Source organism: Lepisosteus platostomus, chromosome 6 (assembly GCF_059453375.1).
Source record: "Lepisosteus platostomus isolate fLepPlt1 chromosome 6, fLepPlt1.hap1, whole genome shotgun sequence".
In the NCBI taxonomy this organism is placed as follows: domain Eukaryota; kingdom Metazoa; phylum Chordata; class Actinopteri; order Semionotiformes; family Lepisosteidae; genus Lepisosteus; species Lepisosteus platostomus.
The window spans coordinates 58,283,986-58,296,363 of NC_142616.1; the positions used below are offsets into that span (position 1 = coordinate 58,283,986).

Sequence of the window (12,378 nt, forward strand, 5' to 3'; positions counted from 1 at the left end):
GCTTATCTCTGATAAGTAGATGCCAGGTCGTAAGGGGTGTCTTATTCATTTGCTACAAACGCCATGTCCTTTGTGTGGATTTCTTTAGTCTGAAAAGTACACCTTTTTTCAGTGCTACTCAGAATGAGAACTTGGCTGGAACTCTGATTCACTTCAATGTTAAATACAGAAATGATAAAGGAAAACTTCTCCTGCTTTCTGTATTTATTTTTATCGGGTTCACGTTAATGTCTTTTCCTGTTCTATCTAACAGTTCTTTGTTTGATTTGCAATAGAATGCAAAGTTCCTTTATCACTTGGCAAATAAATAATTTGCACCCTGGGGGGGTTTCTTAGCTGTCATGCGAAGAGGGTGAGTTTCCTGTCCCCTGGAGACAAACGGCATCAAGCACCTAAACCCTCTGCCCCTTTGCAAGCTCTGTGGTCCCTACCTTTCTCCTGGTCAGTGCAATAAAGTGAAAACGTGGGGCTGACTGTTGTGCCCCCAGATGCACAATTATGCTTGTATTTTCCTCATGTATGCTGTAGAATTGGTGAGGTACAGTAGGAAGAGACTTTTTCACTCTGCCTCATGTGTTTACCACAAACCGTTGACCACAGAATGACACTGTCTTATTCTCTCGGTTCAAAGTTTGGGGTTAGATCTGTATATGTTTTTAATCACTATACACAAAAAGTAAGATAAAAAGCCTGTTCAGTTTAAGATATTTCAATGTAAACTACAGTCTGCCGGCCAGTCAGTATGTCACGTAAGAGCTGCAAACCTGAGGAGAGCAGAACTTTAAATTCCGTCTGTAATTTCTAAGTCCGATTCCTACTTAGGTTTATTCAGAGTTGTACATTAGCTGGTGTCTGATGGTTCACTATGCGTAATGTATTAATCACATAGAGGGTGCCAGTTAATGAAGTGATCAGGAAGATAATCGACATTCTTTTCAGGTGCTGCCCGTAAAAATCATGACATATTCTTTCAAAGGCAGACAGTTGATCTGTTGTAACTTGACAAAAAGTCCAAATTATTAACAACCTTATTAAAATAAATTTCCAGCAATTGCAAGCAGGCCTCATTGATTTTGGATCCTGCACAGTGTTTCTAATCTGATCAGGGCTGAATAAGTGAGTGAGCCAGTCACCTGCTGTATATCAGACTCTGTCAAGATTCAGGAACTTTGAGAACCCTGTAGTGGCAGGGAGGTGTAGGAGGTAAATTCTTGTCTCTTTGCCATACCTGCCTGATCTAGAAAAACAGGCTGCATCATCAATGCGGTCATTAAGCAGCTTAATAAGCTGAACTTAAACAACTTTTAACATGCTGTATTAATAGCAAAGCAAAGCCATTGAAATAAATGTCATCCTCAAGTGGTGAGGATTAAATAGGCCTGACAAAGAGATGTTGATCTTTTTCTGTCATGCCAGCAGACAGACTGGTAGAAGGTGGAAGTCTTGAAATGCTAGCTGTCCAAAAACTGTCGCAGTGCTCCTAAACTCTGACTCCTAAACTCTGACTCCCGTGCATCTTAGTTCTTTTTGCATGACTTGCAATGACCTTTTTTGCATTAATTAGGATGACTACATTATGTGGAAGACCAGGATCACAGTAATTGCTTTTGGATGCTAATTAATTAAACCTTGGTGTCAGAAACTTCTTCAGTTCATATGAGTGTTAATGTTAACATTTCAATCTTTTTATAAAGGGATCTCTGTGCGTTTCTGGCCTATAATTATGGTCCTTGCTTTCCCCTGTTCAGTGCAGTAAGGTTAGAGATCACTGTTAATACCCCAGTTGCCATAATAATATTTGAATCATTTTATTTTTATCAGAAGGTGAGAAAATAAAATAGAAGTAAATTACTTGGGGGCAGGACGGAGGCACCTGGAGTGCTATCTGCATGGAGTTTGTATTTTCCAATGACACACTCCAGTGACATGCTGATACAGAATGTTAAACTGGCCTTTGGGAAACTTGGCCCTGGTGTGAGTGTGTGTACTCTTGGATGGAGTGGTGTCCTGTCCAGGGTATATCTTGTCTTCCACCTGTTGCTTGCTGGGATGGTTTCTAGCTCCCCTGTGACCTTGTATTTGATGAAGCAGTTAGAAAATGGATGGATGGATAGATAGATGACTTGCTATTGTTGGCATGTTGTTGGTATGCTCCTGACTTTAATGCCTTTTTGCTGCTGTATTCTACCTATGGCGTGACTGTACCTCTGCTTTCCAGCTTCACTGATGCCCTCTTTTCTGCGTGGTTTCAGAAGTAAGTGGTGTGCAAGGCTAACAGTGGCGCAGTACTGAGAATGCTGTCCTGTTGTTCACTGCCCTGGACTGTCCCATCGGTGATCAGCAGTGACGAGCGTGCTTGGGGTTCCTGTCATCGGTCCTGTGTTGGGTCTGTAAGGTTGTGATCTGACGGGAACAGGATGCAAAGACTGCAACTCTCTGAAGGTATTTTTAGGTGTTTACATCGAATTTCCTGTCGCAGCATCGCAGAAGCAGGGCAGATAAACAGTTCTGCTGCAGTTTAAATCAAGAGCTCTGACCAAGGAAAATTTCCAAAATAATTGTTACTGTCAAGAAGGGTACTCTGTGTTTTTCATGAGAACGCAGGCTGTTAATGGAAAGACGACTGCTTGTCTGTCATTACTTAGAAGTTCACAAGGAAATTGCTTGCTTTCTGTGTAATGAGTAATGTGGGTATCTCAAACTGGTAGCTACGTGTCCATAAATGTAAAATACAGTGCAGCAAATGTCAAACTGCACTTGAAACTTCTTTTTCTACATATTGTATTAACATCTTTATAAAGCCATTTTGACTTAATACATTACTTTCAAGGAGTAACATTGAGTTCATTTATTAAAAGTTAATAAAGTTAATAAATTGAGTGCATTTCTTATGAGTGAGACCCGGTATTTGCAGATCTTGTTTTAAATTACAGTTATCCCTAAATAGTTGCTACGCAGTCTTTTTTTCTTTCTTTTCAGTTGGGTTAATTTTTTTTAAACTCTCTGAGCAGTATTGTTAAAAGTAGAGGTTCGAGGGCTGTAAAACTATGGGTGTCCTTAGTTGCTGTTTGTGGGGGGCAACCACATCCTCAGTCACCAGTGTTTTCAGTAGGCTGTGCCCTGCTTCAGTGATGTCTCTCTGAACGTAAAGGCGCTGTTTGTTTACAGTGTAAGTCTGGCTAGGATTTGAGGCCTGTGCTATGGCCCATTTCCCAGGGCCAGATAGGAACACAATAGCAGGAACTGCTCAGCCTCTTTAAACAAAGCCTCTTAAACTGGGCCCAATTTCCTGCTGTCTGAAACAGGAGCAGCTCTCAAAGAGTCCCTTGAAAATGACTAACTCTTAGCCCATGTGCCCTACAAACCCTACACACTGGCCGCATCACAAAATACTGCCCTCACGAGACTGTCAGAGGCTGTCTGTTTGATAGAATGAGAGATTTTCACAGGTCTCAAAACCAGCCCCCCACCGCCGCCCCCACCCCTATCATCTAACGAACACTTTTGGAAAAGCATGCTAAAGTTATTGCATTGAAAAAAAACCCTGCAAACTGCTCGCTTGTTGGAACGGCTAGAGGGCTTTGTTTGCTGGAGCTGCTGTTGTGCAAATGAAAGAGTAGGGGGTTCAGGTTACAAACCAGACACAGTACTGAAATTTGCTACAAGGCAAAAAAAAAAATCTGTGCAATAGCTTTTCTCAGCTCAGACAACTGTGATGCAAGGAACAGCACTTGGTTTTTGGGGTTTGATATTGCAGGTTGACAAGTGAATCGTTTTTTTTTCTCTTCAATCTGAGCAGCGCTGTTTTGCTGGCTGCTGGGTTGTGTGTCTGTATACCAAGACTGTCGGAACACTTTGGTGTGATTTTCTCTTTTCTCCTCTGACAGGCTTTTGCCTGTGTCAGTACAACTTGCTTATGGCTTATGGAACAGTGCAATAATAGAGTATGAAAGTGTATTTCCAGCTAGAATTAGCATTATTTCAAAGATTAGCCCCATGAATGATTTGCTATAACTCATTTTATCTTTATTTCATTATGACCAGAAGTCTTTCATTCACAATAAAAAAGATTAGAATCACAATGGTAGATTATCTTGATTATGATGAGGTGTGAAGACTGCAATCATTTTGACAGAACAGTTAAAAAATTGCTGAAAGCAGCACAATGGCAGTCTTGTGTTTGTTTCGAAGAGCAGCTTGTTTATATTGTGAACGATACAATCTATCGTTTATAGTAACTAACTTTTGGGGATGGTAAATTCCACCTACAAATTCATACACTGCAGTATATCAGCATACATTTCCTAGCAGTATACAGCACTAAAAAGTGTCACCGATCTGGTATCACATGACCCCTGCTAATGATTAATAGTTTATCATCAAGTCGGATTATCATCATATATAATGCATGTTGGTACCTTCTTCGTTATACGCTTTATCTGCTGTTTGACGTTAAATCATGTAGATACGACACAGAAGTACACAATATTTTTCTTTGTAAAAGGAGGTTATTTGCTCTTTTTTGCATATATGTACGGGCATCTTTACGTGCAGGATAGATTAAGGGACGACATTAACAGTATTAAAACCTGTGTGCCTATATTTTCACGCAGTTCGAGCCCCCCTTAAAGACCGTAAACTCATACTGCTTCGTATATCTTTTTAAAGAAGTAGTGCCTAGAAATTGTATTTGTAATAAATGAAACAACTTACTATACCAATGAAGACGTGAGATAAGAGATTAATAGCTGTGTTTACATTTTGGTTGTGGGTCTACCGATAGTTATTGTAACGCATACGGCCTCCATTGGTTGTGAGAGCCGGCTCAATGGAGTATGCCGTATGCGTTACAATATCTTTTGCGCAAATATCTTTTTCGTCTAAGCAGTAACTCGATGGGAGACAGATCTCGCTGTCTGCTTCTTCGTGCGCCTGAAAAGAGTGATTTGCTTTAGTATAGGGAAGAGTAACCACCATCCCTCCCCCCCGCTCTTCAGTAATACTTCCCAAGAGTAGGCGTGCTGAACGCATCACAGGAGGCGGTTTTACACAGTTCTACACAGCGGCGGCGGCGGCTGCTGCTGCTGCTCTTCGCTGGAGATTCATTCTCGCGTGTGTACGAAGAGGTCCGGGCAATGCTGGCAGAGGTTTAAGCGAGGATTGGAACCTGGGAGAGCTGGCGGGCACCGTGGCTGGGAGACACAGCTTTGCCTTTGACTACCCTGCTGCCATCCCTTCTGCTGTGACCTCTGCATCTGCCAGCATGGTGGCAAAGGATTACCCGTTTTACCTTGTCGCCAAGAGGGCAAATTGTGCGCTGGAAGTGCAGACGGTCAGCAGCAGTTCTGTCAAAGAAGCTGAGGTAGCGTTTCGAAGAAAACCTACTGTAGTTTTGTTCCTTTTTCCTTTATAGTCGGTGTTTCGCACTCTCTTTTAGATATCATACTAGCAAAGTTGTATGTTTTTAAAAACGAAAAGCCTAGCTATTTTAGCCTATTGAAACTAAAATCCTTTTGTGAAGCTTTTTTTTTTAAATTTAGGTGTACTGGTAAAGAGAAGAGAGAGCTGTTTGTATTTGAGTTTTTTTTTCTGTTTGTATTTAAATTACCCGTTTCCTGTCCAGTGAGGGTTAGTTTTTTTTTTGTTTGATCAATTTGTTTGATGTTTTAATCCGTGATCAGCGCAGGAAGTAATGGGTTACTTGAACGGTACTTTAGGTTACATCTTTTGTTTGAATGAGTAATGTGACGGTTTTTAGGCATGTGTGATTTAAATGGAATTTTCTACTGCAAGGGTGAACTCATAATGTTTTTTTAGTTTATATTTTATTTATCGAACAAGGTTACTTTTCTAAAACTCCGTGCGTGTGCTAAAAGCGTCTTGTTGTGAAGCTTTAGTTTAAAACGCAACTCGCTTTGGTTAGGTAAAGCTACATTAAATCCCCCAGTGTTTCGATTGTGGATTTGTGCTTTTCTATATTGAAACGTAAAAAAGTAACGTTTTTAGCAGCCATCCACTTTACCCTCTTAAGGCATTAAATGGAAGCATACTACTGTATTTATTGTTGCTTATAACGTGTAATTACCTAAACATTGATGCTATGTACGACAAAGCACCATTCTTTATAAAGATGTTGGCTTCGAAAATGGGCTGAGTAAAACGTGGACAGTAGAAGCTTATTCACCAAATTAATTGCATTGTTATGTAAAAGAATTAACTTTTATTCGTTTTGTTTGTATCGGTGCACTAAGGTTTGTTTTTGCGAGTTCATTACCACCTGTGGGATTTGCTGTGCTCCACATTAGCAATGTATCAATGTAATGCTTATAAGTAACCTTTCATGTCTTTTTTTTAAATTCGACGCTACATTATTACATTAATTAGTAGAGAAACAATAAATATGCCTCTAACAGACGCTTCAAACGTTTGCTATTATTAGATTAAATATTAATTTTAAAACGGTGAAACCTAAATATTATGGTTGACACGCAAATGCTTTACTATACCTAACTGTTTAAGATAAAGATTTTCACAAGAGGGATTTATAGACCGCTTTCTTATGTTTTAATAGTGGCTGCCAATGTACTCGGTGGTTTGTTCACGATTGTCAGTCTACATCCGAATCAGGATGTGTATAGATAAGGGGTTTTATTTGCATGCATAACCGATACTAACATTTTTGGGCGATTAATGTTTACTTAGAACGATTGAGTATTAGTACCTTTTTAGTGGCGGCCCATTCAGCATAAGTCCCAGATAAAACATACACTTTCCGATAAACATTTCAAACAATGGGTGTTACTTCGTTTATAAATATCGGAAGAAAAAAGGGTTTGCTCCAGTGCAATTGCCCCAATGACTGTAAAGTATACTGTAGGGATGCAAAAAAAAATCTCCAATTCTCCAATATTAGCCTCTGTGGCTTTGTGGAAAAAGTCAAACGTGCTAAAAGGTTGAAGCTCGCATTTCTTTGCGATGCCGTTCATGTTAACATTATAATTCTGACTCAGTCATCGTTTGCGTATGAAGACTGCAAAGTGCCGTTTTGCCTGAAATCATAGAGCTGGCTGCTCTCCAGTCATGCTGTCTCTTCAGCCAGTGAAGAACTCTTAGCATTCAGTCCAGCTGATTAGGGAATCGCTACCCCTGGAGAGAGCTGCTTGTTTCAGGGCAATCATGAAGGACTATTTGGGGGGTGTACAGCATCAGAACAATTACTTTATTGAAAAATATAAAATAAGGAACGAGTTGAGGTTAATTCTTTGCTTAATGAGAAAACAAAACTTAACAGGTGTGAAGCCTTCTGTGTGTGTGTGTGAAGACTGCACAGCTGAAACGTAATTTTTTAGGGTAAGAAAATTACCCTAATTTTATCTTTCTTAATTTGCATTAGGCACAGTTCCCTTACTTTAACCTCTTCATACTAAAATAAGGTCATCTTGATTAATTTTTAAAATAAGTCTAGGTCTGCCATTCAGTTCTGAGCATTCAGTCCAGAGAGGGAAAGGAACAACACTTTTCTGAAGAGGATCTCTTTCAGCAACCTTTTCAAATTTGGGACTCTTTGTAAGTGGAAAGGACACAAAATCTAGAGTGGTTAAGATTGAATAGTATGTGGGCAGCACAGTATTTGGAACAAAGCAGAGCATGGAAAGCACAGCAGTATCTCATATTCACTCTTTGTGCATCCTGCTGGGTCTGATAAAGGTGTTTATGGAGGAGGTTAATACTTGTAATAACATGTTTAATAAGGAATTGTAGCGGCAGAATGAATGGAAAAGCCATGCAATTAACACACAATGCACTGACCTCCCTCTTCTTAGACTGTGTTTTGTTCACATACTGTAGCAGTGTAGGGGAAAAACATCCTTTCAAACATCCATAACTGCCTGGCATTGTGCGAAATACACATTATCATGCACAGTACTGGAGCTTCAGACACATTGCCGTTGCAACAATCATACTTTGACGACAGTACATCTGACACCACCTTCCGAAGACAGGAACAAGTGAAGTGCACTAAAATGATGGGCAAACACCTATCGAGCCATTTAATAAACTGTACCAGATAGCCCAGTCTTATTTAGCAGTCTCCAGCTGTGCTATCCTTTTCAAGGCGGAAGACTGAACACTTGCGTTTTAGAAGCCTGACAGCCATTTTCAAGTACCCATTCTTAACCATCCAATAATCATAGCCTCAATTAGTTTACCATAAATGATCAAAAAAAACATTTTTATTTGTTCTTAATTTGTTATACTTTTGAATATAATGGCTGTAAACAGTTAATGGAAGATTTTCAAGATGATAAATTGACAGTCTTGCTGCATAGGCGGTAATAATCTAAATTTCCTGAGGGTGTTTTTAAAAGCTTTTCATTTTTGCTGAGAGCTGCCATTTTTCGGAATCGAAAAGGAGCGCTGTGGAGTGCTTTTTAAGTTGCAGCTGTGTGTGACATTGAGCACAGTGTTCCACTCTAAAGTTTGCACGAGTTACAATAAAGGAATGAATCAACAGACCTTTATCGGCACAAAATAATCACAGTAGTTTTTTTTTTATTCCTTTGGTGTTTGCGGATTTACCTCATGTAATGGCTGAGTGCAGTTGAAACTTTTCTGCCGCCAATCACCTGTGCTCATAGAAATACATGAAGTCTTTTCCAGTGGCCAAATCTCAGATGGACCAGTTTCCTCATATAAAATGCTCTTTTTTTTCTGAAGATTTTTTTTTAACCTTGGTTTACCAGACGAGTGCTTATGTATGGAACCTTTGTGACTTTCAAAACCAAAAGTGGTGAAAAGTAGCAGTCCAAAGAGTATAGGACATTCTTTTATTTCCTCAAAGTTGTTTTGACTTTGATCACAAAGAACAATCTACCCAAGATATTTCACAAGGGTCATGCTACTTTTGATGATCTGGCTATGAAAATGTTTTTATCTGACCTGTGGTTCCTGCTTTTCCTGTAGATGTGTGGAGGAGGTACTTGCAGGATGATCCAAAGGTATTTAGATTCCCGAGAGGCATGCTCTCAGAATTGGCAAGAGATGTATAGAAAATGTCCAAAAACATTCATTTTTAAAGGTACAGGGCACAGCCATATATGTATTGTCAGCTGTCTTTTAGAGCTGTCAGCTGTAGAAACGTGCACAGACTGATAGTCTGACATTTTTTAAAAAAAGCATTGATTTTATATTACTGAGAAGAAATTGTATACATTTCAGTGTTCTACCTGAAAGTGAACATGAGTTCAGTTGTGTAATGGTGCCTTAGAGACTCTGAAGGTTTTTTATTTCAGACACAAGGGAAAAGAAGCTTTGAAGACTCATTGCTTTAAAATTCTTTGTGAATGAAGGTGTTTATTATAGCTGCATGTATTCCTTAAACAGCTACTAAGAGACATACAATATGCTTTTGGTCCTGAATCACAATGACCAGCTTTTATCACGGGCTGACTCGTAAGTCTGTGGTAATTTCTCAAGCATGACATCATCGGTGTCATGCCCAAGTTGCCTCGTTTGTGGGCTTCATTCTTTGCTAAAGTGGGTATACAGTAACTGTTTTCCCAATGGGTCTTTCTGAAAACAAAAAAGCGTTTCTGGTCGAGTGGTAGGCTGCTGAATCCTAACTGCATGCATTTTGGAAGTGTAACTTGGATAAGAGAGAAAAGCAGAGGTACAGTAGACACCAGTGCCACTTTTGCAGTATGAAAGTCTGGATCAGCTGATCAGTTTACATGTAGCGCCACAGAGGGAAATGGGCACTTAGCTTCCATTTTGGGCCTTCATGATCTGTTTAAATAAAACCTTTCCTCAGTGAGAATGGCAAGGATATAATGACTTCCAACACAGTGGATTAGTAGGGGAGATCTTTGTACCTACAGTAAGTAGAAGAGCCTTTTGCGTGATGGCACTACTCAGTGCTTTAAATCCCTTTTCAGAATGCTGAATGAACACATTGGTAAATTACAGTTCTAATTTGTAGCTTGAATAAGTTCAGACATTCTGCAAGTGGACAAAGTAGCTTTTTCCTCTGCTAGTTATACAGCCTGTTTCATACACTCCATGGTGGCCTGGAGATAAACTCTATGGGGTGTTAGCTGGTATCATAAGGTAGCTGTGGGAGTAGGGGGTGAAGTCCTTGCTTTACTCTTCACTCGGTGAGGAAGGGCTTGCTTTATCACTGAACTGCACAGGCACAGAGCTGTGTCTTTCTCTGTACTTTCTTTTGGTTTATAACAGGCTCTTAACGTTTTAGTAATAAACCTTGACAGTGCTGAGTGAACACAGTGCAATCTTATCTGCGCTGGATAATATGCTGGTGTGGAAGAGGTATGCTCTAGTCAGCCAGAGGTCAGTCAGTCCTCGGTGACCCTAGGAGCACATTGATGTGGGTGGGCACTAGTCTGGAATAGAAACTGCAGGCTTGGCTTCAGTGGAAGAACTTTATAGTACAGCGTGTGTGGGATTGCACAAGGAACTTGTGCAGACTCATCCAGGGAAAGTCAAATGTTGATATGTTAGTGCTGACCAGAAAGCTGTGCTTGTCATTAAAATCTTTTTATGACACTATTTCTGTAGGTAAAGATGTTGCGTTATTTACAATATGAAAGAACTGGCAGTTTTTTTTGTGTTTTAAACAATTCATCGAGGGAATTTGGCATTGAGTCACCCTGTGCGATATAGCTTTGTCAGGTTAATAACGCTCAAAACAATCAGTTCCCTTCCCTGCAGGGTGTTATGTAAGGCCTGTTTCAGGAAAGTCCCGCAAGACTGGATCACATGTATTTGCTGTGCCATTGTGCCGAGAGCTGACACTGCTGTAACTCCCGGGAGAACAGAGTCAAGCTGGTTTCACAGTTTAGTGAACCAGGAATGGCAGAGGGCAGCTTCAAAAAGTGATACAGAAATCTTCCCAGGAGTTCTGGCTTGTCATTGAAGAGGTTTCACTCTTTCAATCCAGAAAGCTGCTTGGTGAATCCTATGTGATTCTTCGATGTTTGTCTCTTTCTGTGTTACCTAGGGCTCTATAGGCCAAGTTCGCAATGGTATGTAATGAAACACAAAAAAAGTATTGTCCAAGGTCCTATGCAGTTCCCAATGGGGAAACATTTTGCACTAGAGTCTTTGTAGCTCTCTTTTTGAGCACCAATTGTCAAAAAGTACTGTACCTACCGTACCATATCTCCAGCAAGGCAAGTTAATGGCAGTTTTTAACTTTTAAATTGAAAGAGGTAATCCTTTTAATGTAGAGCATATTAGTTAAAAAGCTCCAGTTTAAAAGTAATAGGTTGGGAGTTTTGTACATTTTTAAAATGTCATTGACTAAGGCAGGTGTATGAATTTCAGTTCTGTCATGTGCATTGCTGTAATTATTTGGAGGGCTGGAAGGATTTACAGATGCAAAGCAACAATGAGATTCAGGCATGTTGCCAAGTCAGCTTGACACTCTGTGTGTGTTCTGCTCTATGACAATGAAACACACTGGGGGAAGAGAGAAAAGGGGGGTTGATGGGTCACAGCTCTTAATGCACTAACATATCCAGGTCAGTGAGTACAGAGACAATGCAGGGCGGATTGTCCTAGTTCTTCATTCTCATACTTTCATGGTGGGAGATCTTCAGTATTGTCAAGGAGTCTCCACACTCCTCTGGGCATTATCCAGTCTGCCATTTGTGGAAAAGGAGCTCAAGTGAGGAATTATCTTGAAAGTAAAAGTTTATAGAACATCTATGTTCATTCACTGAGTTGCCTAAACGAGGTTTTGTTTGCAGAAGAACACACTGACAGCTCTGCTTTCCCCAGTATGAAAAAATCAAGGTTCGTTCCCCCAATTTTCTGCAAGTGCTAACATTTGCCTCTCTTAAAGAGAAAGTAAAGTGTTATAGAAGATGCTGCACATTTTTTACCATTATTAATTCATAAACCGCTCTGTGACTGTTACAACTTTGTAAAATCTCCAATACTTATTATGGAAGCTGTGGTCTTTCCTCTTTTAATCATCATCCTAGATAGACTGGTCTTTTTTTTCACCTTTTCCAGGTTTCAGCTGTTTCCCTCATTGTGTAAAAAGCAGTCACCTGTTTCCTCATATATTTTATCTTGTATTCTCTTTAGCTTGTGATTGGAGAAATGCAGATCTCTGTATATTTGCTCATCTCCTTGACCAGACATGGCTAATGGTAGTAATTGAAGTTCATTCTCTAAATGAATGTGTGTCTGGTTAGCCTGCTGTGTCTGGAAGTGTGTGTGTTTCTATTCTCTGTGGAGATACTGGTCAGACTTATTTGGTTAACTGAAGGTGCATTTTCTTGCCAATTATAGACTTTGCCTCTAATGAGCGAGCTCTGTTCACTTCACCCTGAGCTGCAACTACAAAGAAAA

The 12,378-nt window shown here is 39.9% G+C and overlaps 1 protein-coding gene across 3 annotated transcripts in view; it reads left to right on the forward strand.

The window, feature by feature from the left end:
* arhgef3 (Rho guanine nucleotide exchange factor 3) overlaps positions 1–12,378 on the forward strand; it is a 103,560-nt gene that overhangs the window by 67,879 nt on the left and 23,303 nt on the right. Inside the window, exon 1 of one of the 3 annotated variants that reach the window (XM_088636617.1) lies at positions 5,049–5,362. The exons of the other annotated variants lie outside the window; for them this stretch is intronic. Coding sequence (XP_088492743.1) covers positions 5,264–5,362 — 99 coding nt within the window. The 5' untranslated portion in view covers positions 5,049–5,263. Of the gene's footprint in view, positions 1–5,048; positions 5,363–12,378 lie in introns of those variants that run through there. 3 annotated transcript variants of the gene reach the window in all.